We start from the raw sequence: 24,489 nt of genomic DNA on the forward strand, positions 1-24,489 counted from the left end.
TAATGGGAATAGCAGATGCTGGAGAATCCAAGATAACAAAGTGTGAAGCTGGATGAACACAGCAGGCCAAGCAGCATCTCAGGAGCACAAAAGATGATGTTTCGGGCCTAGACCCTTCATCAGAGAGGGGGATGGGGAGAGGGTTCTGGAATAAATAGGGAGAGAGGGGGAGGCGGACCGAAGATGGAGAGAAAAGAAGATAGGTGGAGAGGAGAGTATAGGTGGGGAGGTAGAGAGGGGATAGGTCAGTCCAGGGAAGACGGACAGGTCAAGGAGGTAAAATGAGGTAGTAGATAGGAAATGGAGGTGCGGCTTGAGGTGGGAGGAAGGGACGGGTGAGAGGAAGAACAGCTTAGGGAAGCCGAGACTGGCTGGGCTGGTTTTGGGATGCGGCGGGGGAAGGGGAGATATTGAAGCTGGTGAAGTCCACATTGATATCATTGGGCTGCAGAGTTCCCAAGCGGAATATGAGTTGCTGATCCTGCAACCTTCGGGTGGCATCATTGTGGCACTGCAGGAGGCCCATGATGGACATGTCGTCTGAGGAATGGGAGGGGGAGTTAAAATGGTTCGCGACTGGGAGGAGCAGTAGTTTATTGCGAACCGAGCAGAGATGTTCTGCAAAGTGGTCCCCAAGCCTCCGCTTGGTTTCCCCAACGTAGGGAACACCTCCACTTGGTTCACAATAAACAACTGCACCTCCCAGTCATGAACCATTTTAACTCCCCCTCCCATTCCTTAGACAACATGTCTATCATGGGCCTCCTGCAGTGCCACAATGATGCCACCCCAAGGTCACAAGAACAGCACCTCATATTCCGCTTGGGAACCCTGCAGCCCAATGGTATCAACATGGACTTCACAAGCTTCAAAATCTCCCCTTCCCCCCCCGCATCCCAAAACCAGCCCAGTTTGTCTCCTCCCCCCACTGCATCACACAACCAGCGCAGCTCTTCCCCTCCACCCACTACATCCCAAAACCAGCCCAGCCTGTCTCTGCCTCCCTAACCTGTTCTTCCTCTCACCCATCCCTTCCTCCCACCTCAAGCCGCACCTCCATTTCCTACCTACTAACCTCATCCCGCCTCCTTGACCTGTCCGTCTTCCCTGGACTGACCTATCCCCTCCCTACCTCCCCACCTATACTCTCCTCTCCACCTATCTTCTTTTCTCTCCATCTTCGGTCCGCCTCCCCCTCTCTCCCTATTCATTCCAGAACCGTCACCCCATCCCCCTCTCTGATGAAGGGTCTAGGCCCGAAACGTCAGCTTTTGTGCTCCTGACATGCTGCTTGGCCTGCTGTGTTCATCCAGCTCCACACTTTGTTACCAAGGTGTTACACTAGGCCTGGTTTTGGGAAATGAACACAGCCAGGTACATGAAGTTTCAGTGGGGGAGCATTTTGGCAGTAGTGACTACAATACTGTGAGTTTTAAGATACTCATGGATAGGGAAAATAGCAGTTCCTCACGTGAGGGTGTTATAGAGTCATACAGCACAGAAACAGACCCTTTGATCCTACCAGTCCATGCTAAACATAATCCCAAACTAAACTAGTCCTATCTACCTGCTCCTGGCCCATATCCCTGTATACCTTTCCTATTCTTATACCCATTCAAATGTCTTTTAAACATTGTAATTGTGGCTGCATACACCACTTCATTAGGACATTCATTCCACGTGAATCACCCTCTGTGTAAAAAATTTGCTTTATGTCTTTTATAAATCTCTCTCTTCTCACCCTAAAAATGTGCCCCCTAGTCTTGAAATTCCCTAGCTTAGGGAAATGTCAACTACCATCAATTCTATCTCTACCTCTCATTATTTTATAAACTTTTATCAGTCACCTCTCAACCTCCTACAATCCCAGCCTATCTAGCCTTTCCTTATAACTTAAATCTTTCATACCCGGCAACATCCTAGTAAATCTCTTCTGAATGCTCTCCAGCTTGATAATATCTTTCCTATAACTGGGCGACCAGAACTAGACACAGAATTCTAGAAGAGGCCTCACCAATGTCCTGTATAACCTCAATTGGGAGAGGGCGAACTGCAATAATATGAAGCAGAAAATGGAGAATTTTGCTTGGATGCGGCTGTTTGAGGGTATATCCACATCAGACAGATGGGAGTCTTTCAAATGGTAGTTGATAAGAGTTCTAGACTAGTATGTTCCTGTGAGAACGAAAGATAGGTACGGCAAGTAACGTGTACCCTGGATTACCAGGGATGTTACGATCTTGGTCTAAAATAAAAAGGAAGCATTTGTAAGGTCTAGGAGAATGGAAACTGATGAAGTCATTGAAGTATATGAGGAAAGTAAGAAGGATTTTAATTAGGACAGTTAAACGGGGTCACGAAAAGTCATTAGGAAACTGGATTAAGGGGTATCTTAAGGCTTTTCATACTTATATAAAAAGCAAGAGGGTAACCAGGGAAAGGGTTGGCTCACTCAAGGGCAAAGGAGGGAGTCTATGGGTGGAGCCAGAAGAGGTAGGTGAAGTCCTAAAGGAATACTTTGCGTCGGTATTCACCAAAGAAAATAAATTGATGGATGTTGATGGATGTTGATCTTAGGGAAGGGAATGTCGAACCTCCTGAGCTAATTATTAAAAAGGAAGGGTTGTTGTGCATCTTAACAAGTATTAACATACATAAGTTCCCAGGTCTTGATGGGATCTATCCCAGAATACTGAGGGAGGCAAGAGAACAATTTGGTGAAGCATTGACAGATATCTTTCTATCCACTTTGGCCATTGGTGAGGTCCCAGAGGATTGGAGAATGGATAATATTGTTCCACTAAGGGCAGCAGGAATAATCCAGAAAATTACAGGCCTGTGAGTCTCACGTCTGAGGTAGGGAAATTATTGGAAAAGATTCTTAGCGACAAGATTTAGAAGTAAATGGACTTATTAGTGATAACATGGTTTTGTGCAGGGAAGTCGTGCCTCACTAACATGTTCAAGTTTTTTCAGGCGGTGACGAAGATGATCAATGAGGGAAAAACGATTGATGTTGTCTACATGGACTTCAGTAAAGCCCTCAACAATGACCCTCATGGAGAGTGGTACAAAAGGTGAAATCACATGGTACTGGGTGAGCTGACAAGATGGATACAGAATCGACTTAGTCACATGAGACACGGGGTAGTAGTGAAAGGATGCTTTTTGGGATGGAGGGTTGTGATTAGTGGTGTTCCACAGGGATCAATGCAGGAACCTCTACTGTTCATGGTGTACACAAATGATTTGGGGGAAAATGTAACAGGTCTAATTAGCAAGTGTGCAGATGATACAAAGATTGGTGTTGGGATTTATGGATTGGAGTTAAGGATAGTGAGGAGGATTGTCAGAGTATACGGCAGGATCTACATAAGTTGCAGGCATGGGCAGAATGATGGCAGATGGAGTTTAATCCAGACAAATGCAAGGTGATACATTTTGGAAGGTCAAGCACAGGTGGAAATTATAGAGTGAATAGCAGAACCCTTAGGAGTTCTGATAGCAGAGGGATCTGGGTGTGCCGGTCCACAGATCACTGAAGGTAACAGTGCAGATAGGTAAGTTTAAAAAAAAAAGCTCTACAGCATGCTTGCCTTTATTGGAAAGTGCAGTGACTATAAGGATAGAGGAGTAATGCTGCAGCCTTAAAGAACTTTAGTTAGGCCTCACTTGGAATATTGCATATAGTTCTGGTCACCACGTTACTAGAAGAATGTGGATATTCTGGAGAGGCTACAGGAAATGTTTACCAGGATTTTGCCTGGTATGGGGGATTTTAACTACTAAGAAAAGTTGGACAGACTGAGTTTGTTTTCACTGGAACACGGGAGGCTGAAAGGCAAGCTGATAGAAGTTTAAAAGATTTTTGAATGGCATGGATAGAGCGGAAAGGATGAGGCTTTCTCCCCTGAGGTGGTGGGGTCAATTACTACTGAACACAGCTTCAAGGTATGGGGCTGTAGTTTAAGAGAAATGTGTAAGGCAAATTTTTCACACAAAGGTGCCAAGTGCCTGGAACGCGTTACCAGAGGTGGTGGGAACAGACTGAATAACAGCATTCAAGAAGAATCTGGATGAATATATGAAGAGGATGGAAGTAGAGAGTTATGGATCCTATAGGGAAGACAGTTTTTATAATGGAAGGGCAAAATGTGTTGGCGCAGGCTTGGAGGGCCAAAGGGCGTCTTCCTGTGTTGTACTGTTCTTTGTTTGGAGTGGAAAGCCCAAGAAGCCATGTTGCTTTGCAAATTTCAAGAAACTAACCACACATAATAAGCCTAAAAAGCAACTGGATGACCTCTGGCATGTGAAGCATGCATCTAGAAAGAAGACAAAACTTTCCCCATCAACTGATGCATAATCACTCTGATGATCGTGAAGATTCCAAAGAATGACCACTGACTCACCGCCTGTTTCTCTAGCTGAAGCCTCAAAAAGCAGAGAAATGTGCTATGTAGTGTGATACATGTAAGCATTTGAATGTTTTAACTCCTGGCAAAGTTTACATAAAATCTTCTCATATTCACGCAAAATGTGGAAACTTACCCCAATGCCCATGACCCAAGTGACTCTGCATTCCTGGACCAACCAGAATAGCTACTGTTGGAAGAAACAGGAAATTGTAACAAATTGTAACTTAAACAGGAAGTCAGAAACAAAAGTGTACATTCACAGGGGTTTACACAGCTTTTAGTATTCAAGTACCAGAAATTGTTTTGCTATTCAGTTCAGAACAATTTGTGCCTGACAGAGTCACCTTTACCTTAAAAAAAGTTTTAAAAAAACTTTGAATTTCCTCTTTCCAAATTTAGTCTTTGGCAGGATTACTCCGTTTCTAAGATTCCCTCAAGGCAGATCTCATTCAGTCACATTCCAGACTCAGGCTCTGGGCATGTTCCTTTCGGACTATGACTTCTGAGAAGATGCTTCCCCTACCCTTAAGGCCTGTTACTCACTTGGCTCTTAAATCAAGATCTGAAATGCTCCTGAGCTAGCTGACTCCTGATATCCATTGACATATCAGGCCATACAGCTACCTGAAACGGACTGATTTGTGACAAGTTTATCATCTGACATTACAATTAATACATTCCATCAACCTCCTTCAGTTATTTCAAATGTATTTTCATTGATAGTTGTTGCATTTGTTGCCTTACCATAAGCAACCATATTCCTACAGCTTTGGTGACTGTCCTAAATCTGGGCAACATAGCATCCCTTCCCAAGATCTACAGGCTTTATCCTCACATCCCTTGTGTCTCAATTTCTTTCCCTTACTCTGCAGATCATGTTCTTCAGTCCTCATCATTGCTTGCTGAGCAGTTTTCACCACCTTTATCGAGTCATCACTCTAAATGCTCATTCTACATCGCTTGTGATACCTTCTCTATCCACAATCTTGTTCCACATTGTCTAATTTCCTAAATTTATTCCCAAATTCACGCACTAGAATTCTTCAAGGACCCACCTAATCTTTTCAATTTTGTGATCCACTTAATGATTCACTCATCATAATCCCTTGCAAAATGTCTGTCAGCACATAAATAAGTCTTCACATAAAAAAAATTCTTCGTAGTGGAACATTTTGATATCCTGGCTTGGGCTGAAACTAGCTGACTACTTCTGATTTCTTTTCCCCAACCCAGGATTGATGCCTGAATTTTTGTCACACCACATTACCAAATAAACTGTTAGTGTCACAGCGGCTTCCTTTCCTCATTCTCTAACTTATTTTCTTAAATTTTAAACGTTTTGTTCCATCAGCCTTTCTATCCTTCATGGCTCAATTGTCTATTTTGGTCCTTTCAGAGATTTCAAGATACCCCTCTCAGGAAAGTATCCTTTTTGTTCAGTGCATGGACTGAATCCATTCAAATTCACTTTTCCCTTCCTTTGATAGTTTTCCTAATCGGTCACTTCTCAATTTCACAAACCACGTTAATACTCATTCATTTTCCCAGATGACCCTTTCATACCAACAGATATGGTCACAGAGAGTGTTGCTGACTATGTACTTTGTAAGCACTTCTGTAAACCTCTTACACATTCTTGAACTCTGATTTCCTTGACCTCTAACTTGTTAGCAGCAGTGAATTCTCACCTTTTTTCACCTCAACTGTCTTGCCACCACCATCTAGTCGTAGGTTCATTTACTTATATCTTATTGAGTTTTGTAAAGTTACTATTCACCTCATAGACAGGTAACTGCACATAATTAAAAATCAATAAGGTCCTGTGCATGCTGATTTAATGTTCACCTGACTACGATAGGTCATTGCTGTACTACTCCAAGCTTTTAAGTCTTTTTTTTACCAAAGCCATTTAATACTCCAAAAGTTTCACAGAAAGCACAAATTATTAAGCTTTCTTTTCTCCATTTCTACCACTCACAAATACAACTCAGACTCAAAATGCAAGAATCTCTGTCTGCATCATGGCTACAGTTCTTCTTGACTCCCTTCAATTCAGAAAACATTAAAGGCCTGTGTACTCTCATATAACTGTGTCTTCCCTCTCCTGCTATTTGTCATTTCTTCCTTTCAGCTCATGTAGTCCAAAGCAATAAAGCTGACACTTACTCCCATGATCCCCCAACTCTTGACCTCCCAATTTTTATTCTCCTTGTCCCAATGTTTTCTGATGTCCACTCATCCATTGGATGAGCACTATTAAACTGGTGGCACTGGTCTCAACCCTTAAGAAACCCATTCTAATAAGGTCTTTCGCCCCTGTTCTAGCTCAAATCTTTGTGATTCTCTCCAAGCTTCTGAAGTAGTCACTCTTAAAATTATACTGTCAGCTCTATTTCTCTTTATTCAATTCTCACTAATCTGGTGGCTACCCAGCTCTAATATAGAGAGCACACAGTGCTTTTGGTTTTAATTCTAAAAGTTCATAACAGGGGAGAAATTTTCCTAGGAAAGGGCAAGTAAGCATGGGTGCTGTCTTTTGCCCAATAGCTTGGAAACATGGAGTCAGCTTTCAAATGCATACAAGCCAGATTTAAAAGAGGGAGAAGTGAAAAATCAGCTTAAAAAGAATAAGTGTAGGGGCTCACATGACTGAAAGCAAGGTAATTATTGGGGGGACATAGGAAATAGGACTAAAAAGCCATAATTGGTAAATTCTCAGGGAATTGTGTGTCTACATTTAGTAACAGAAAATGGAAGGGTGCAAGGTCTGAGACAAATTTGAAAAGATGGATAAGAATATTTTAAAAACTTAAATTAATTATAAGTAGGCAATAGACAATAGGTGCTGGAGTAGGCTATTCGGCCCTTCGAGCCAGCACCACCATTCATTACGATCATGGCTGATCATCCACAATCAGTATCCTGTTCCTGCTTTATCCCCATAACCCTTGATTCCACTATCTTTAAGAGCTCTATCCATCTCTTTCTTGAAAGTATCCAGAGAGTTGGCCTCCACTGCCTTCTGGGGCAGAGCATTTCCTATATCCACCACTTTCTGGGTGAAGAAGTTTTTCCTCAACTCTGTTCTAAATGGCCTACCCCTTATTTTTAAACTGTGTCCTCTGGTTCTGGACTCGCCCATCAGCAGAAACATGCTTCCTGCCTCCAGAGTGTCCAATCCCTTAATAATCTTATACATCTCAATCAGATCCCCTCTCATCCTTCCACACTCAAGTGTATACAAGACCAGTTGCTCCAATCTTTCAACATATGATAGTCCCGCCAATCCAGGAATTGACCTTGTGAACCTATGCTGTACTCCTGCAATAGCAAGAATGTCCTTCCTCAAAATTTGGAGACCAAAACTGCACACAATAATCCAGGTGCGGTCTCACCAGGGCCCTGTACAGCTGCAGAAGGACCTCTTTGCTCCTACACTCAATTCCTCTTGCTACGAAGGCCAGCATGCTATTAGCTTTCTTCACTGCCTGCTGTGCCTGCATGCTTGCTTTCAATGACTGATGCACAAGAACACCTAGATCTCGTTGTACTTCCCCTTTACCTAACTTGACTCCATTTAGATAGTAATCTGCCTTCCTGTTCTTGCCACCAAAGTGGATAACCACACATTTATCCGCATTAAACTGCATCTGCCATGCATCCGTCCACTCACCTAGCCTGTCCAAATCACCCTGTATTCTCATAACATCCTCCTCACATTTCACACTGCCACCTAGCTTTGTGTCATCAGCAAATAGGCATTGCAGGTCGATTGGCATTGGGTTGAGAGAGCGTGGAACTTGGTGTAAATTAGGGTACAGGCAGAGTTTAGTTTGTGTTTACTTTTATCCAGGGATGAAAGTAGGAGGCAGGACAAGAAAATAAATACTTTGTCATAATTATGAGAAGGTGGTGCAACCTTTTTTAGACTTCAGAGAATGAGTAGCAGTTTCTGAGTTTACAGTTTTTAGGCAGAATCTCCCAAAGTCTCGGAAAGGGGAGGAAGGCACTGGTTTTAAATAGTTGTGCTATAAAGTTTCCATTTATTTCTAAAGTCAACATTTTTACATAAATGCAAGATCAACTTGATTCTCATTGCCATGCAGAGGAGGGTAGAGGCAGCCATTTTTGTGATCAGATTATGTTTCTTGACAATTTACTGAAAATCATAGTCAGACGCTAGTTCAACGTGGTCAGGAGAGAAAATGGGGCTGATTGGCTTCATGAACTACTAAGGTGATGCAGAAGTGAGAGCTCTAGCTGAGGACATGCATCCTGCTACCACCTATGGTTTCCAGAAGATTCATCTTGGTATGAGTGGAGGAGGGAGAAGCATCAGATTGACTATACTGCTGGTGGAGAATTTAAGGAGTTCTCCAAAAACAGAAGAAAGCGTTTGAAAATGGTCAGTTGAAGTACTTAGCAAAGTGAGAAATCAGGGCTCATTACATATTGGCAATAACTGCAAACTGTTTGTTGTAAGAACTGTAACTTCATGGAGAGTGCAAAATATGATAAAATAAAAAGGGGAATGTTTGTCTTTGAGGTTTAAAGTAGTTGACAAAACTAAAATGCTGTTTAACCAATACGGCTTTTAGTCCCTTGTTACATTGGAAGTTTTAAAACGTGACATCATTTTTTCAGCTATCAAATGGAAACTTGAATCTCTTAAAAGTCAAGACCTCAATGCAGATCTAAACAATCTGTAAAATCAGATCTGAAGACAGAAAATCTATGTACAATGGCTTCAGCAGGATGCTGGCTATGGCAGGAGATTGTGATGGATATTGCCATGAAAGTGATAGCTGACAGGTTTATGATGCATAGGATGTGGAGTCAGAAATTCTGCTCAGAATTAAAAAAACAAAAAATTGAGACTCACCCAAGGATGAGTTTTTGAGGACCAAGCTGAGAATACGGAGGCAATGGAAGAGTTCAGGAAGGTGGTGATAAGCACTGGATTGTGTAAATGGGCAAGTTAGCACATTGTCTTTAAAAGGTGGCCTAATATCAATTTTTTTGGATTCCATTGGTGATGGAGAACAGAATTCATTGCAGGAAATAGTCTGGGTGTAACTGCTTAGGTAGAGGTGAAACAAAGCAAAAGATAGACCACTCAGCTAGGCAGTGGAGGAGTTTAGGAACAGAATGATGTGGTCAACCATGCCAAAAGTTGCAGAAGGTGGGGTGGGGTGGGATGGGATGGGGTCAAGAAACATGATGTAATTAGAACACTGCTGTTGTACAGGATGTAGTTTTAAAGTCTGATTAGCAGTCTGAAATTGCCTCTAATATCTGGACTCAGAAAAGCAATAACCTTCTCTAGTTCTGCTCTGAAGTAGGGTCTAGGCCTGAAACATCAGCCTTCCTGCTTCTCTGATACTGCTTGGCCTGCTGTGTTCATCCAGCTCTTCACCTTGTTGTCTCAATCTTCTCTAGTTAGAAAGTTCACAAAAATCAGTTTTGTGTTTTAGCTTCTTTCAGTATTTCTAAGCATTTGCTATCAGCTGGTCTGAACAATCATCTCAAGCCAAGTTTAATATGGGGCCTTGTTCAAAGCTAAGTTCACCTTTCTTGCCCAAAAATAATTAAATCATGTTTTTAAAAAAATGTACAGGTGACTTTAAAATATTCCCCTGACTGTTCAAATTCTTTAATTTATGGACAGAAGCCTAGTTTATACCTCAATTATGCCAGGGCTTGATTTTTCCAATATCTCGCTAGTTGGTCTCCCACAGGAACCGTTTAAAATGTTCAATTTATCTAAAATGCTTTTCTCTTCATGTACATCGAGTTCTTTACACCCAGCATTTCACTTTCTTTAAGCTCCAATGGCTCCAAACTACCAGAAAGCTCTATGCAATTCTGCCTGGCTACCTTCTTCTCTAATAACTGGTCAGACAAGTTTTGAAACATGTTAATGGCCACAATAGTGGTTTCTCTGCTTTAATCTTAGAAGACCGAAATGAGTTGTAACACTGCTCCATCACTATTACTAACAGCAACCAACCCTACATCTCCAGATGGGAATACGATTTTTTTGGCTGAATTATGGTAATTGTGTATTGTGGACTTGCATCCATCAAAACAGAAATTCAGGGTGATCTGAATTGAATGCACTAAGACCCCTCATAACTATCACCATGAACACATGTTTACCCCACTGGTCCAATATGGATGTAATTAAATTTTCCAGAAGAGAAAGATAATGTGTTAATTTACTTTACCACCCTGTGCTCATTACATGATCGTTATTTTGTGTTGGTAAGTAGATGTGTAAAAGATATGTTCAATATATGCCTCAAAGTTTACAGTCTAAAATTAGGGAAAACTGGAATTAAGGGAGGATCATAGATTGCAACTCTTATGTAGCCCATTAATTAAAAATAAGGACCTCTGTAAAAAAAGAAATTAACCATGAATTATGATTAGTTTTTAAAAATAGACGAAGAAATTTTTATTGTACGTACTAGTACTTGTACATATTTTTAGCATTCAATGGGTACAGTCGGATCTCTGGATAGGCCTGCACATTTTCCTTCTGACACATAGAATAGAACTTCTGACAGTCCATACTGCCTACGTTGACTGTTCCATTCAGCCTCTACAAAGAAAATCTGTGTTAGTATTGAAAAGTTCTAGCACAATCTTCATGTATGAGTTTTAGATGGTTGCATTTATCAAAAGTTATCAAATATTTACCAAAATACATAAACTCTATTAACAATTAAAATTGATTTTTTTGATGTCCCCCTGATATTTTCCACTCTCACTCATCGAGGATCCACTGCAGGCAGATAGTAGGAGCCATTTCTTTGAAAATGACGTGATAAACAAGACATTTCTGAAAGCCTAATAGATGTCTCCCTGGTGGAGTAGAGCTAATCTCATTGGATTAGTAATTCAGTGATCCAGGCTAATGGACATGGATTCAAGTCCCACAATTTCAGCTGGTGAATTTAAATTTAATTCACAAATCTTGTAGTCTTAGGTCAACTCAATCATGATTTCCGTAAAACAAAAACCATCTGGATTTCTAATCTCCCATCCCCTACCTTGTCAGGCCTACACGTGACCGCACAGCAATGTGATTACTTCTTAACTGCCTCAACATGCCAATCAGTTGAAAATGGTTTGGGGCAGCACCAACTGTTAGTCTTGCCTGTAGTACGCACGCTCATGAAAGAATGAAAAATTATCACACTTCAATCTGAAAAATTTTAATTCAAAAGAACCCTTTCAAAAGTAGTTAAAAATACCCTTGAGTGTAGTAAGAATCACTTTTCACTAACCACATGAAAAATCCTTTTAAATGCAACTGTCTGAGTCAAAGTTATACAGCATGGAAACAGACACTTTGGGCCAACTTGTCCATGCTAACCAGCTACTCTAAAGTCATCTTGTACAACTTTCCAGAATTTGGCCCATGTCCCTCTAAACCCTTCCTATTCATATACCCATCCTGATGCCTTTTAAACGTTGTAACTGTACTTGGCTCTACCACCTCTTCTGGCAGCTCGTTCCACACATGCACCACCCTCTGTGTGATACAAGTTGCCCCTCAAGTTTCTTTTATATCCTTCCCCTCTCACCTTAAACCCATACCCTCTAGTGTTGGACTCACCTATGCTGAGGAAAAGACCTTGGTTATTCACCCTATCCATGTCCCTCATGATTTTATAAACCTCTATAATGTCACCTCTCAGCCTCCAATGCTCCAGGGAAGAATAGCCCCAGCCTATTCAGCCTCTCTGTATAACTCAAACCCTCCAATTCCGGCAAACTCATTGAAAAACTTGAAAGGGCTCAGAAAAGATTAACACCTTTCCTACAGCAGGGGGACCAGAATGGGCAGTATTCTAAAATGGCCTTGCCAACGTCATGTACAGCCACAGCATGACATCTCAACTCTTACACTCAATGCACTGACAATGACGGCAAGCGTGCCTAATGCCTTCTTCACCACCCTGTCTACTTGCAACTCCATCTTCAAGGAACTGCATCTCTAAGTCTCTTTGCTCAGCCACACTCCCCAGGGCCTTACCGTTAACAATATAAGTCCTACCCTGTTTTGCTTTACTAAAAGCAACACCTCACAATTATCTAATGTTGCAGCATTAAGGAGAATCCAAAGCGATTCTACAAATGCATTGAGGGCAAAAGAATAATTAGGAAATAAATAGAGTCCCTTGCAGATCAGCAAGACCACCTATGTGTGGACACAGGAGATGGGTAAGATACTAAACGAATATTTTGTATCAGTATTTACTGTGGAAAAGGACATGGAACCTCGGGAACTTGGGGAAATAAATAGTGATGTCTTGAAAAGTGCTGTATTATAGAAAAGCAGGTGCTGGAGCTCTTAAAACGCATAAAGATAGATAAATCCCTGGGACCTGATCTGGTGTTTCCCAGAACTTTGGGGGAAGCTAGGAAAGAGACTGCTGGGCCGCTTGCTGAGATATGTGTATAATTGACAGCTATGGGTGAAGTGCCAGAAGATCGGAGTCATGCGGTGCCACTATTTAAGAGCGGTGGTGGTAAGGAAAAGCCAGGGTACTATAGACCGGTGAGCCTGTCAAAATGTTTGCTACCCTCTATTGAGGTAAATGTTTATGTAGCTTTTGAAACCTGGCCATGCATTCATAAAAACCCCAGCTACCAAAACAAACCCTTCTACACTGACTCAGAGGAGGCTACCAAAACTGAAAATATAGTCGGCTAGATTTCTCTTTCCACACTACACCAGATTTTCTTTCAGTCATGTAATGTTGGAGCAGGTGTCTCTTTTTTTCCTCTAAATAGAAGTTGATGTATTTTCATAAAAAAATAACTTTAGTGCAAACAATGCTGATATGGTTGTTAACGTATGGTTGTCAGTAGAAGTTTGATAATCAATAATTGCACTTAAAAACAAATCAAATTAACAATAACAGCACCTAAGCATTGAAAATGAAAGACATTTTCTTATATTTCAAATCTTGTCAAAGAAAGAATTTTAGGAGAAGGTGACTGGTTTTGTTTCAGTTGTCCATTTGAGACTGGGCACCCAAATGATTCAAACCACTTCCACCAAGATGCTGTGTTCCACATGTAACTGAAGGGAGTCTAACTCCACCCATGTTGAACTGTCCATCCCCACAATGGAACAGGCAAGTATGGAAGTGGTCAACCCACATCCACATCCCAAACTGGAAATCCAGCAGAAGTAGGAATGGCTGCCACTCTCCTGGAATCAGGTCCTGTTTTCCGTTTATTAAAGGGCCTCCAAGTTGACCTGACTTGACTATAGCTTTTCTTGACTGAAGGAGTACTCCATGCAGTGCAAATAAACATATCCAGGTTAAATTGGTGTTTCACCATGATACTGCATTCTACCATGCCCATTGTGTACAATATAATTTGAGTGTGAGCATGCAATAACATTCAAATCAGTTCTCAATTGATTAGAAGATGATTTTATAACATTTTTCAATTCAAGTGCAAGTAATAATTAATTTATTGTTTTCTAATGAAGAATTACTGGAGTGAAATGTTAACTCTGCTTTCTTCCCATAGATGCTGCCAGATCTACTGAGTTTTCCCCGCAATTTCAGTTTTTATTTTTATTTCAGATCTCCAACATCTACAATTCTGTGTTTTCTTTTAATAATCAATTTACTTTGGTATTGGGGAAAAACATAGCTTGAAGTGAAAACTTTATACAGTGTTCCTCAGCTGAATAGAAAATCAGATCATAACATTATGAAGTAATTTTTTTGTCAGTTGCAAAGAGAAAGTATTTTTGTTACCCTGGCCATTCTCTTCCATTCTGGCATTAAAGCTTGGCATGGGCCACACCATGGAGCATAAAAATCGACCATCCAAATTTCATCTTGTGCTCTCCTTCTAACTAATCCTTCAAAATTCTCTGGCGTTAGTGCTATTACTGAGGGACTTATAAGCTCCTGGTCAAATGGTAAATAAAATAATGAATTAAATCAACAGCAAAATTAAAATAATCATTAAAGCAAATCACTGTTGTATAAAAATGTTTTACCTGAATAAACTCCAGAAGTTCATCAGCTGTATGATGGCCTTCATATTCATGAACATTGGATTGATTGAATATTAATGTTGTTGGATAAGCTTGGATACCATGCTTGAACAACAATAGGAGAATTATTAATCTTTTAACGTTATACTCAGCATCTACCAAACCTCCCCTCGAAACCTCATCTCATTAGATTTAAAAAAGGCTCCTTCCATATTGTCCCATCACCATCTCCAAGCTCATATTGTCCATAAGACCCATCTCCATTCTCATTGTACTACTGAATATTTAACTTCTTTACCCGGTTCCAATGATTTCACTTTTTTGAAAGTCTCTAGCATTCTCTCCAACAAAAAGCCTCATCCCTGTCCACTCTTTCTTTAAATAAATTCACCTTCTCTAATCTGTCTTTCCTTTCCAAAACCCTAAAATATATATTCCCATGATCTATATCCAGCATTCCCGCAACAACATTTATGAATGTCTCAAATCAGCTTCGAGATTTTCTGACTGCCGACAGGCAATTCTAATCAAAAATCAAGAATGACACTCTCTGACAATCTTGTGTATTATCGCTCCTCATTCTCTTTGAATACTTGACATCATCCCCTTTTAATCCCTACCTTAACATTACCTAGTTCAATGAAATTCCCCTCAGTTGTTCTAAAATCAAACGAAGAGTGAAACCAACTCCAGCAATGATACTTCCCTCCTGCACAGTTATTTTAAGGCCCTGTCAAGGATCTGACCTTTTTTCCTTGCTACCTTGGCAATATCATCCACAAACATGGATCCAGCTGAATATTTTAAAGTTCTTCATTCTGAAACATGTTTTGGGCATTTTCTTTATCAAATGCATTGTTTAAATTTACTTTATAATTAAACAATACTATGAATAAAGTTCATACTCACTGTATTGCATAAACTGTCATGGACTGTACAATCCAATGTTCCAAACTTAAGCTGACCAACTAATTGTTTAGAAGCTTTACGCAGTTCAGGCAAAAGGGCACGACAGGGAGGACACCACTGAAAATTATGAAGACACATTCTAGTTTTCAATCACCGATAACATTAATATGCAATGATAAGTATCTTATTTTGCTGCATAACTTATTACAATATTTTACAAACAACTGATATAGAAGGAACCCATTAAGATTTATTGATCTTTGTGATTTGTCATTATATCTCTAGTGAATCTTTAAGGAATTTCTTCAGTGAAATCATTGTAGGCAAATGTGAAAGTTTGTCTCATGCAAATACCTGACAGAGGGGGTATGTATTGGTTTTTCAAAGTAAAATAGATGTAAACTCTGATAGCCTAAGTTCATTTTAATGGGATACTTACTGAATATTACACTGATATGGGCATCATTTTTCCAGCCTCACAGAGACAACTTTAGAGTTGGGGAGGTGGGAAATCTACAAATTGTGCAGCATGTTCCCTTGCATGTTCTCAATACATTTCCTGGAGGCAGCAGCACAAAGGCTAATAGCAATGAATGTGGCAGCATTGGTCATATAGTTGAGGCAAGCATTACTGTAACAAGTACCATTTTCTTGTATAGGCCACAATGCTGTCAAAAATCACCAGGATCCCATCACATGATTCAGTCATAACAACTGTATCATTATTACTGCACTTTCATCTGGTGCTGCCCTCTCTTGGGTCATTCAGATCAGCAATATAAGCTTTCACAGTGGAGCTGCTGGCATCCATTCTCAGTTGGCACACTAGCCATCTTTCCCAACCCAACAGTGAATCCACCATTCTTAACTGATTTGCAAACACAGTGATAACTTATTAAATGGCCATCTCCAAAAAAATTAATCCAGCAGTTATACATCTAAAAAATAGGAAGGTTGGGACAGTCCAGACTTGATGTCCATGGTAGAACTTATTCTATTCTGTGTGTTTAGTTTGGATTGGCCTCAAATTCAGGTTTATGGGATGACAGGACAGTCACATCATCTGTTAATTTCCTTCAAAATCTGGTGTTGAAATATAATGCATAAACATACCTATTATGATAAATGGACATATTCACAAGGTTTGATTAACATCACTGTCTAATGCATTTACCCCTGGCAATGTCACAGAAGTGTTTACTGTAAATTGATAGCAAAAGGAGATTAAAGTGAATCTAATTAACTATAATCTAACTAACAATCTATCTATAAAATATAGGACTGCCAGTAGAGACCCTGCCAACCAGCTTGAAGTTGCCACTCCTGATATCCACAAGCCATTTTTCCATTCTCACTCAATTTCCCACCTGTTTTGCTTTTGCTTACATTGTTCAGAAGCTGGGAAAATTGAAATCACGTCTTAAATGCCAAGAAAGGTGCATTTGTGCAAAAATGAGCCTTATTACACTATTGTTCTGAGTATAACTTTGTACTTATGCTATTTGGTGCGTTCACCTCATACTGCCTGCACACCCACCCAACCCTTATGTTGCTTAGTTCTAATGTGGACTGGTGCACCAGTTAAAGATATGACATTGTTAGCGTTAGTACAGAGCTACAAATTATGGAAAATCAGTCAAAAATCAGACTACTGTTAGGAGTTCTTTTAATAAGTACATGGGAAAATTAGATTGCACTGTAACAGTACAAAGCATCAGGAAAAGGACATGCTAGTCCAGCATTATTAAATAACTTTATTTTCTGCATCTTTAAAAGCTTCAAGAACGAACTTACTGGTGCAAAGAAATCCACAAGCCAAGGTTCCCTGTCGTTCTTTGGAAAATTTTTCGGACTAAGTGTGATAACAGGTGCATTGATGCTCTCTCTTGCAAAGGACACAATGTCATAGAGAACCTTTTTACCTTTAAGGAAAGAATAGATCATGAAAAGGAATGGAATATAAACTGTAATACAATTTCACACTGCATATCCAATCGAGAGAGATAGGGCATTCTAGGCAAAGGATTTATTTGTAGGAGATCCACGTGCTACATAACATCAAATGAAGAAATTTACTTACTAAGGACATGAAGGGCATCAGGGCATTTAAAAAACTGCAACCAATGAGAAACTCCAAGTTTAGTTAATGTTATTCTGCAGGTTTTTCTTTGGTGGAATTTGTTAACAGAATTGTTGGACAGCATAACTACAGAATGCTAAACCACCTTCAAAATGTGGCAGGGATTCTTTGGCATCTACCTTTGACATCATTGTGAAACAATGACTGGGTCTTAGCTTAATTTCTGACCTGAAAGACAACACCACTGGCAGCATGGAACTGATTTGTCAGTCTGTATTATATTGAGGCCTTGGACTGGGGCTTCAATTCACAACTTATATCTATAAGAGTAGATGCAGTAACACTATGCCAATCTGACAAAATGCAGATCAACGAACAGCACATTTGGTAATCTCTTCCTGTTGCCAGTCAAAACTCCGGAAATTATCTTCTACAAGTAATGTGTCCAGAACAAAAACAACAGGAATAGTCAAAATGTCAAAAACGGTTTGCTTTCATAATGCTATAGTAACTCGAGATAACAGTTCTTACCATGATGTATTTCAAAGGCTCGTGTTCCACCGCCTTTGAATATTACAACAGAAGGTTGGTGGATATAGAGGCTCTTGCAGATACGTGATCCTTCATGGCAGTCAAATGTTCCAACCTGGAAAAATATTAGCATTTATGTTAAAGTACTTTACCTGTAAGTGGCAATTTTAGGGATATTACCGAGCTTGGCTGATGTCATTTGAAAAAAATCATATTTATATGTCTTATATTAAATTAAAAATTAACAAATTAAGAGTATTAATGGGTTTTTAAGTGTTCGCTTTTCAGGCAATGGGGCAGCTGAAAGTATAGCTGTGGCAACATCAACTCCACAAGCGTGTAGTTAAGCTTAACAATATTAATCTCTCTCTCCTGGCATTATTTTTCTCCTTTCACGAACGTGTCAACTCTTTGCTGGGGTAAGATTCAGCAGCTGATTGTCATCTGGTTCTGCACGGTCATAACTGTTGGTTGCTCTTTGTCTGCAGGCATATTTGACAAGTTTAATTCTATTCTTAACTAATAGGCTTCCTTTAGAGTCACCAGATACAATCATAGAAACAATGCCTGACATTATATTCCTCCATGTGGAGCAGCAATATCCTAGAGGGCCTTGCTTCTCAATCACAAGCAAATCATCATTTAACATCAAAATTTCTGAAAGGACACTCAAACTCTGTGAGAAAGCTAAAACTGTTGTCAGTTGGAGACAAAGTAAAGTTGACAGGGTAAGCGAAAAAGCAGTCAGTCAGTCATTGTTAAAGAGTCAGAGATTCCACCATCATTGTCAACCATTCTGACTGACGTCTTGGAGCAGTGTGACAAGCAGGCATTCACTTCAACAAGGAAGTGAATGAGAAGCTACCTATCCAAACATTGAAGACGTTTCACTAATGTGGATGAAGTCAGCTCAAGCAAGGAGGCTGGGATGAAACGTGCTGACTTGCAGATTGATGACTGGAGCAATTCAAAACAAGGCACAGCATCATCTTTCACTCAGTGAAGATGCAATAGCTGTAACAGCTATGACAAATGACTGATGCCATTTTTGTAGTCAATTATAGACAAACTCTAGCAAATGAACAGACGATGATCAGGAAACTAAAAACCATTACCCATGGCAGATAGCCTCTCAGGTTATCAAGACCAATGATTTGAAGCAGGATAATTGTTCCAAAGATCATGTTCATGATGAAGGAAGTGTGGATATGGTGAAGGAAGCCACAATTGCCGAATACTGCCACCATGCTGAGTTCAAACAGGCTACAACTGCAGAAGATGCAATATACGTGGAGGGGTTGGGTGAGACAAACCAGCTCATTTTACATACCTGTGGCAGGCCAGCATAGAAATTCCATCAGAAACATTCATAAAAACTTATGCTGAGGTGGAAAACAATCGACAACAGAGCTGACAGAAAAGTCATAAATACATTCTTCAATTGGGGAGCTCAATGACTGAAAGTCTGATGAATTCCCACCCAATCACCCACGTTTCCCTTGGTGAAGTCACAAAAGACATTGAGGTGATCTAAGATTTTGCATTTTAAACTGCATTGACAATACCCTGGACCATATCACACTCATCAAAAGATAGCACACTCTGTAGGAAAAGATTTGAGTTTTTCCAAAGCTAAATCCGAACATTTTAAAATGTCTTTTACTGTTCAAGGTCAAACCACTAATGTGTGTGAACAAATTTAAAAAGAGATTTTTCACATATTTACTGCATCAGTGTTTTCATTTTTTGACAGAGCGTACTTGGAGGTAAATCTATGGGGAGATGATGCCTCGCGGTATTAGCTAGATTATTGCTCCAGAGATCCTAGTAAATTTTGAGGACATGTGTGAATCTATGGATTTTGAATTCAATAAAAATCTGGATTAAGAGTCTATTGAAGACATGAAACTGTGTTGATTATTGAAAAGAGATAATGGGGACTGCAGATGCTGGAGAATCCAAGATAACAAAGTGAGAAGCTGGATGAACACAGCAGGCCAAGCAGCATCTCAGGAGCACACCCTCTCTGATGAAGGGTGTAGGCCTGAAACGTCAGCTTTTGTGCTCCTGACATGCTGCTTGGCCTGCTGTGTTCATCCAGCTTCACGCTTTGTTATCTTTGATTATTGAAAAAACTGGTTTGGTTCACTCATGTCCTTAAGGGAAGCAAACTGCTGTCTTTACCTGGTCTGGTCTTCATGTGATTCCAGACCCACATAAATGTGGTTCAGTCTTTACTGCCCACTAGCAATGAGGGATGGGTAATAAATGGCACGCAAAATGTGATGTCAATATTCCATGAATGTATTTAAAAACAAAATCAGGTTACAGACAAGATAACAAAGTGTGGAGCTGGATGAACACAGCAGGCCAAGCAGCATCTCAGGCGCACAAAAGCTGATGTTTCGGGCCTAGACCCTTCATCAGAGAGGGGGATGGGGTGAGGATTCTGGAATAAATAGGGAGAGAGGGGGAGGCAGACCGAAGATGGAGAGAAAACAAGATAGGTAGAGAGGAGAGTATAGGTGGGGAAGTAGGGAGGGGATAGGTCTGTCCAGGGAAGATGGACAGGTTAAGGAGGTGGGGTGAGGTGGTAGGTGGAAAATGGAGGTGCGACTTGAGGTTGGAGGAAGAACAGGTTAGGGAAGCAGAGACAGGCTGGGCTGGTTTTGGGATGCAGTCGGAGGAGGGGACGAGCTGGGCTGGTTTTGGGATGCAGTGGGGGAAGGGGAGATTTGGAAGCTTGTGAAGTCCACGTTGATACCATTGGGCTGCAGGGTTCCCAAGCGGAATAGGAGTTGCCGTTTCTGCAACCTTCGGGTGGCATCACTGTGGCACGGCAGGAGGCCCATGATGGACATGTCGTCTGAGGAATGGGAGGGGGAGTGGAAATGGTTTGCGACTGGGAGGTGCAGTTGTTTGTTGCGAACCGAGCGGAGGTGTTCTGCAAAGCGGTCCCCAAGCCTCCGCTTGGTTTCCCCAATGTTGAGGAAGCCACACCGGGTGCAATGGATACAATGTACCACATTGGCAGATGTGCAGGTGAACATCTGCTTGATATGGAAGGTCATCTTGGGGCCTGGGATAGAGGTGAGGGAGGAGGCGTGGGGGCAAGTGTAGCACTTCCTGCGGTTGCAGGGGAAGGTGCCGGGTGTCGTGCAGTTGGAGGGGAGTGTGGAGCGGACAAGGGAGTCGTGGAGAGAGGGGTCTCTCCGGAAGGCATATAAGGGTGGGGATGGAAAAATAGCTTGGGTGGTGGGGTCGGATTGTAGATGGCGCAAGTGTCAGAGGATGATACGTTGTATCCGGAGGTTGGTAGGGTGGTATGTGAGAACGAGGGGGATCCTCTGGGGTGTTTGTGAGGGATGTGTTGCGGGAAATGCGGGAGACGCGGTCAAGGGCGTTCTCGACCACTGCGGGGGGGGAAAAGTTGCAGTCCTTGAAGAACGTAGACATCTGGGATGTGCGGGAGAGGAATGCCTCATCCTGGAAGCAGATGCGGCAGAGGCGCAGGAATTGGGAATAGGGGATTGAATTTTTGCAGGAGGGTGGGTTGCAGGGGGTGTATTCTAGGCAGCTGTGGGAGTCAGTGGGCTTAAAATGGACATCAGTTTCTAGCTGGTTACCTGAGATGGAGACCGAGAGGTCCAGGAAGGCGAGGGATGTGTTGGAGATGGCCCAGATGAACTTGAGGTTGGGGTGGAAGGTGTTGGTAAAGTGGATGAACTGTTCGAGCTCCTCTGGGGAGCAAGAGGCGGTGCCGATGCAGTCATCAATGTAACGGAGGAAGAGGTCGGGTTTGGGGCCTGTGTAGGTGCAGAAGAGGGACTGTTCCATGTAACCTACAAAGAGGCAGGCATAGCTTGGGCCCATGCGGGTACCCGTGGCCACCCGCTTTGTCTGTAGGAAGTGGGAGGAATCGAAAGAGAAGTTGTTGAGGGTGAGGACGAGTTCGGCTAGGCGGATGAGGGTGTCGGTTGAGGGGGATTGGTCGGGCCTGCGGGACAGGAAGAAGCGGAGGGCCTTGAAGCCATCTGCATGAGGAACACAGGTGTATAGGGACTGGACGTCCATGGTAAAAATGAGGTGTTGGGGGTCAGGGAATTGTAAGTCCTGGAGGAGGTGGAAGGCGTGGGTGGTGTCACGGACGTAGGTGGGGAGTTCCTGGACCAAAGGGGAGAAAATGGAATCCAGATAGGTGGAGATGAGTTCGGTGGGGCAGGAACAGGCTGAGACAACGGGTCGACCAGGGCAGGCAGGTTTGTGGATTTTGGGAAGAAGGAGATAGAAACGGGCCATGCAGGGTTGGGGTACAATGAGGTTGGAGGCTGTGGGTGGGAGGTCCCCTGAGGTGATGAGGTCATGGATGGTGTTGGAGATGATGGTTTGGTGCTCGGGGGTGGGGTCATGATTGAGGAGGCGTCGGAGAGTTGGCGTTTGGCCTCGGTGATGTAGAGGTCAGTGCGCCATACTACCACTGCTCTACCCTTGTCTGCGGGTTTGATGGGGAGGTTGGGGTTGGAGCGGAGGGCTGCCCGTTCTGCGGGGGAGAGGTTGGAGTGGGTGAGAGGGGTGGAGAGGTTGAGGTGGTTAATGTCTTGACGGCAGTTGGAGATGAAGAGTTCAAGGGAGGGTAGGAGGCCTGGGGGTGGTGTCCAGGAAGAGGACTTGTGTTGGAGGCATGTGAAGGGGTCAGTGGAGGGAGGGTTCGGGTCCCGGTTAAAGAAGTAAGCTGGGAGGCGAAGGCGGCGGAAAAACTGCTCGATGTCCAAACATCACTAGTATTTGTTGATGTGTGGGTGGAGGGGGACAAAGGTGAGCCCCTTGGTTAGGACTGACCGTTCATCTTCAGTCAGTGGGAGTTCTGTGGGGATGGTGAAGATGCGGCAGGGCTCAGTGTGGCTGTCTACTCTGGGGTTGCTGGCTGTGGAGGTTGTGGGCAGAGGGTTCTGTCGGCGTTGGCTGTGGGCGGGGTTCTGTCGGCGGCATCAGCTGTGGGCGGGGTTCCGTCAGCATCGGCTGTGGACGGAGCGGAGTGGGCGGCAGCAGCAGCAGTGAGGGTGATTTGTGTGGTGTTGGTTCTGGAAGTGGAGGCGGTGACTGCAGCAGCGGTCGCGTTCGTGGTCCCGGAAGTGGTGTGCCCCGTGGTGGCGGATGTGACGTCATCAGTGGGGTCACCAGCCGTGTCCTCATCGTCAATGGCGGCGGAAACATGGTGAGGGAGCGGCAAGGACAGGCTCAGGATATGGGAGGTGCAGGAATCCTCTTGTGGGTGTCAGGAGCCAGTGAGTTTATTGTACTTGCGATTTTTGGTGTCCAGTAAAGCTGAGTAGAACTGGGTGTTCAGTCTGTGGATCCTGCGGAGGGTAGAAAAACAGGAGAGGTCCTTTGCAGGTCTGGGAGAGGGAGGGTCTGAGCTGGGGCAGGCTGGATTGCAGTGCCTGGAGATGCCGGCGCATGGCTGCGAGTGTCTGTTTTAGGACTCGCAGGGAGAAACACTGAAGGGTCTGCATGCTCTGGGTGTAGAGGTGGTCACAGCTGGGGCAAAATTGGGAAGGCTTGAATGTAGACTGTAGTCCATTGCGGATCAGGTTATAGACACTTCTTCGGCAATCACGAAGGTTTGCTTAACACAGCTTTGGAGGCTGGCTCCCTACAATTCAAACTATCTTACTGTAAATACTTTTCTGCTTTTCATTCATGAACTTGGACAGTGTGCACTGGCAGCTTTTTGAACTGCAAACAAAGTAATAAAAAAAACATACTCCTGGCCTCTGGCCATGTAAGGGTCATGTCAAAATGATTATAAGAACACAAGATAATTTTCTCATCTCTAACCCAGGAATGCTGAGGCCAATTGTAATACTCCAGCTGCCATGTCAGCTGCAATCAAGAAACCTGCAGATCGGTAATTAAATGTGCAACTTTACCATACAGCTCAACTACAAACTGACTTACAGCACAACCAAACAGAGACAGTATGATCATACATTTAATAATTTAACACACTTAAGGAGTTGTACCTGGATATTGTCACTTTGTAAAAGAACTTTGGTTTTTTTGAATTCATAATCACCAGGCTCTACTGTGCCACCAAACTTAAAGAAAATCAGCCAGCGATGGTGTGTTAACTTGTTCTAGAAAAGAAGTGGTTGAAATTATTTTTGTTGTTTTTTTGCTACACTGATTACATTTTTGTTCCATTATTATTTCAATTTCCATCCGGCCATACCTGGAATGATTGTTCAGTCAGCTTTTCCAGATCTGGTAAGTACTGCATAACCTCAACATAAATTTCTCTGGCATCCAGGCTATTTAGGAACTATGGAGAAAAAGACAGACTACAACAGGAGATTTTAAAAACAGTTTGCCCACAAGATGCAAAATAGAAAAATATTTATTCATCACTGTAATTTGCCACAGACCATCTAAGACAACAGTTAAGTGGTTAATGTAGCCTGCGGGGTAAATTCTCTGCAAACAGGAGGCACAGCAAGGGGGCACAAACTACAATGTCA

The 24,489-nt window shown here is 42.3% G+C and overlaps 1 protein-coding gene across 3 annotated transcripts in view; it reads right to left on the reverse strand.

The window, feature by feature from the left end:
* dnajc10 (DnaJ (Hsp40) homolog, subfamily C, member 10) overlaps positions 1–24,489 on the reverse strand; it is a 76,226-nt gene that overhangs the window by 20,312 nt on the left and 31,425 nt on the right. For 2 of the 3 annotated variants that reach the window (XM_048534321.2, XM_048534320.2), the window contains exons 11-19: positions 24,204–24,293; positions 23,995–24,108; positions 17,972–18,086; positions 17,155–17,282; positions 15,361–15,477; positions 14,455–14,556; positions 14,207–14,362; positions 10,886–11,019; positions 4,549–4,602 (exon numbers count right to left, since the gene is read on the reverse strand). In XM_048534321.2, the coding sequence (XP_048390278.1) occupies positions 4,549–4,602; positions 10,886–11,019; positions 14,207–14,362; positions 14,455–14,556; positions 15,361–15,477; positions 17,155–17,282; positions 17,972–18,086; positions 23,995–24,108; positions 24,204–24,293 (1,010 nt within the window). The remainder of the gene's footprint in view (positions 1–4,548; positions 4,603–10,885; positions 11,020–14,206; positions 14,363–14,454; positions 14,557–15,360; positions 15,478–17,154; positions 17,283–17,971; positions 18,087–23,994; positions 24,109–24,203; positions 24,294–24,489) is intronic. The other variant, XM_048534322.2, reaches the window with a different exon arrangement.

The sequence above is a fragment of the Stegostoma tigrinum genome, chromosome 7, assembly GCF_030684315.1.
Source record: "Stegostoma tigrinum isolate sSteTig4 chromosome 7, sSteTig4.hap1, whole genome shotgun sequence".
NCBI lineage: Eukaryota > Metazoa > Chordata > Chondrichthyes > Orectolobiformes > Stegostomatidae > Stegostoma > Stegostoma tigrinum.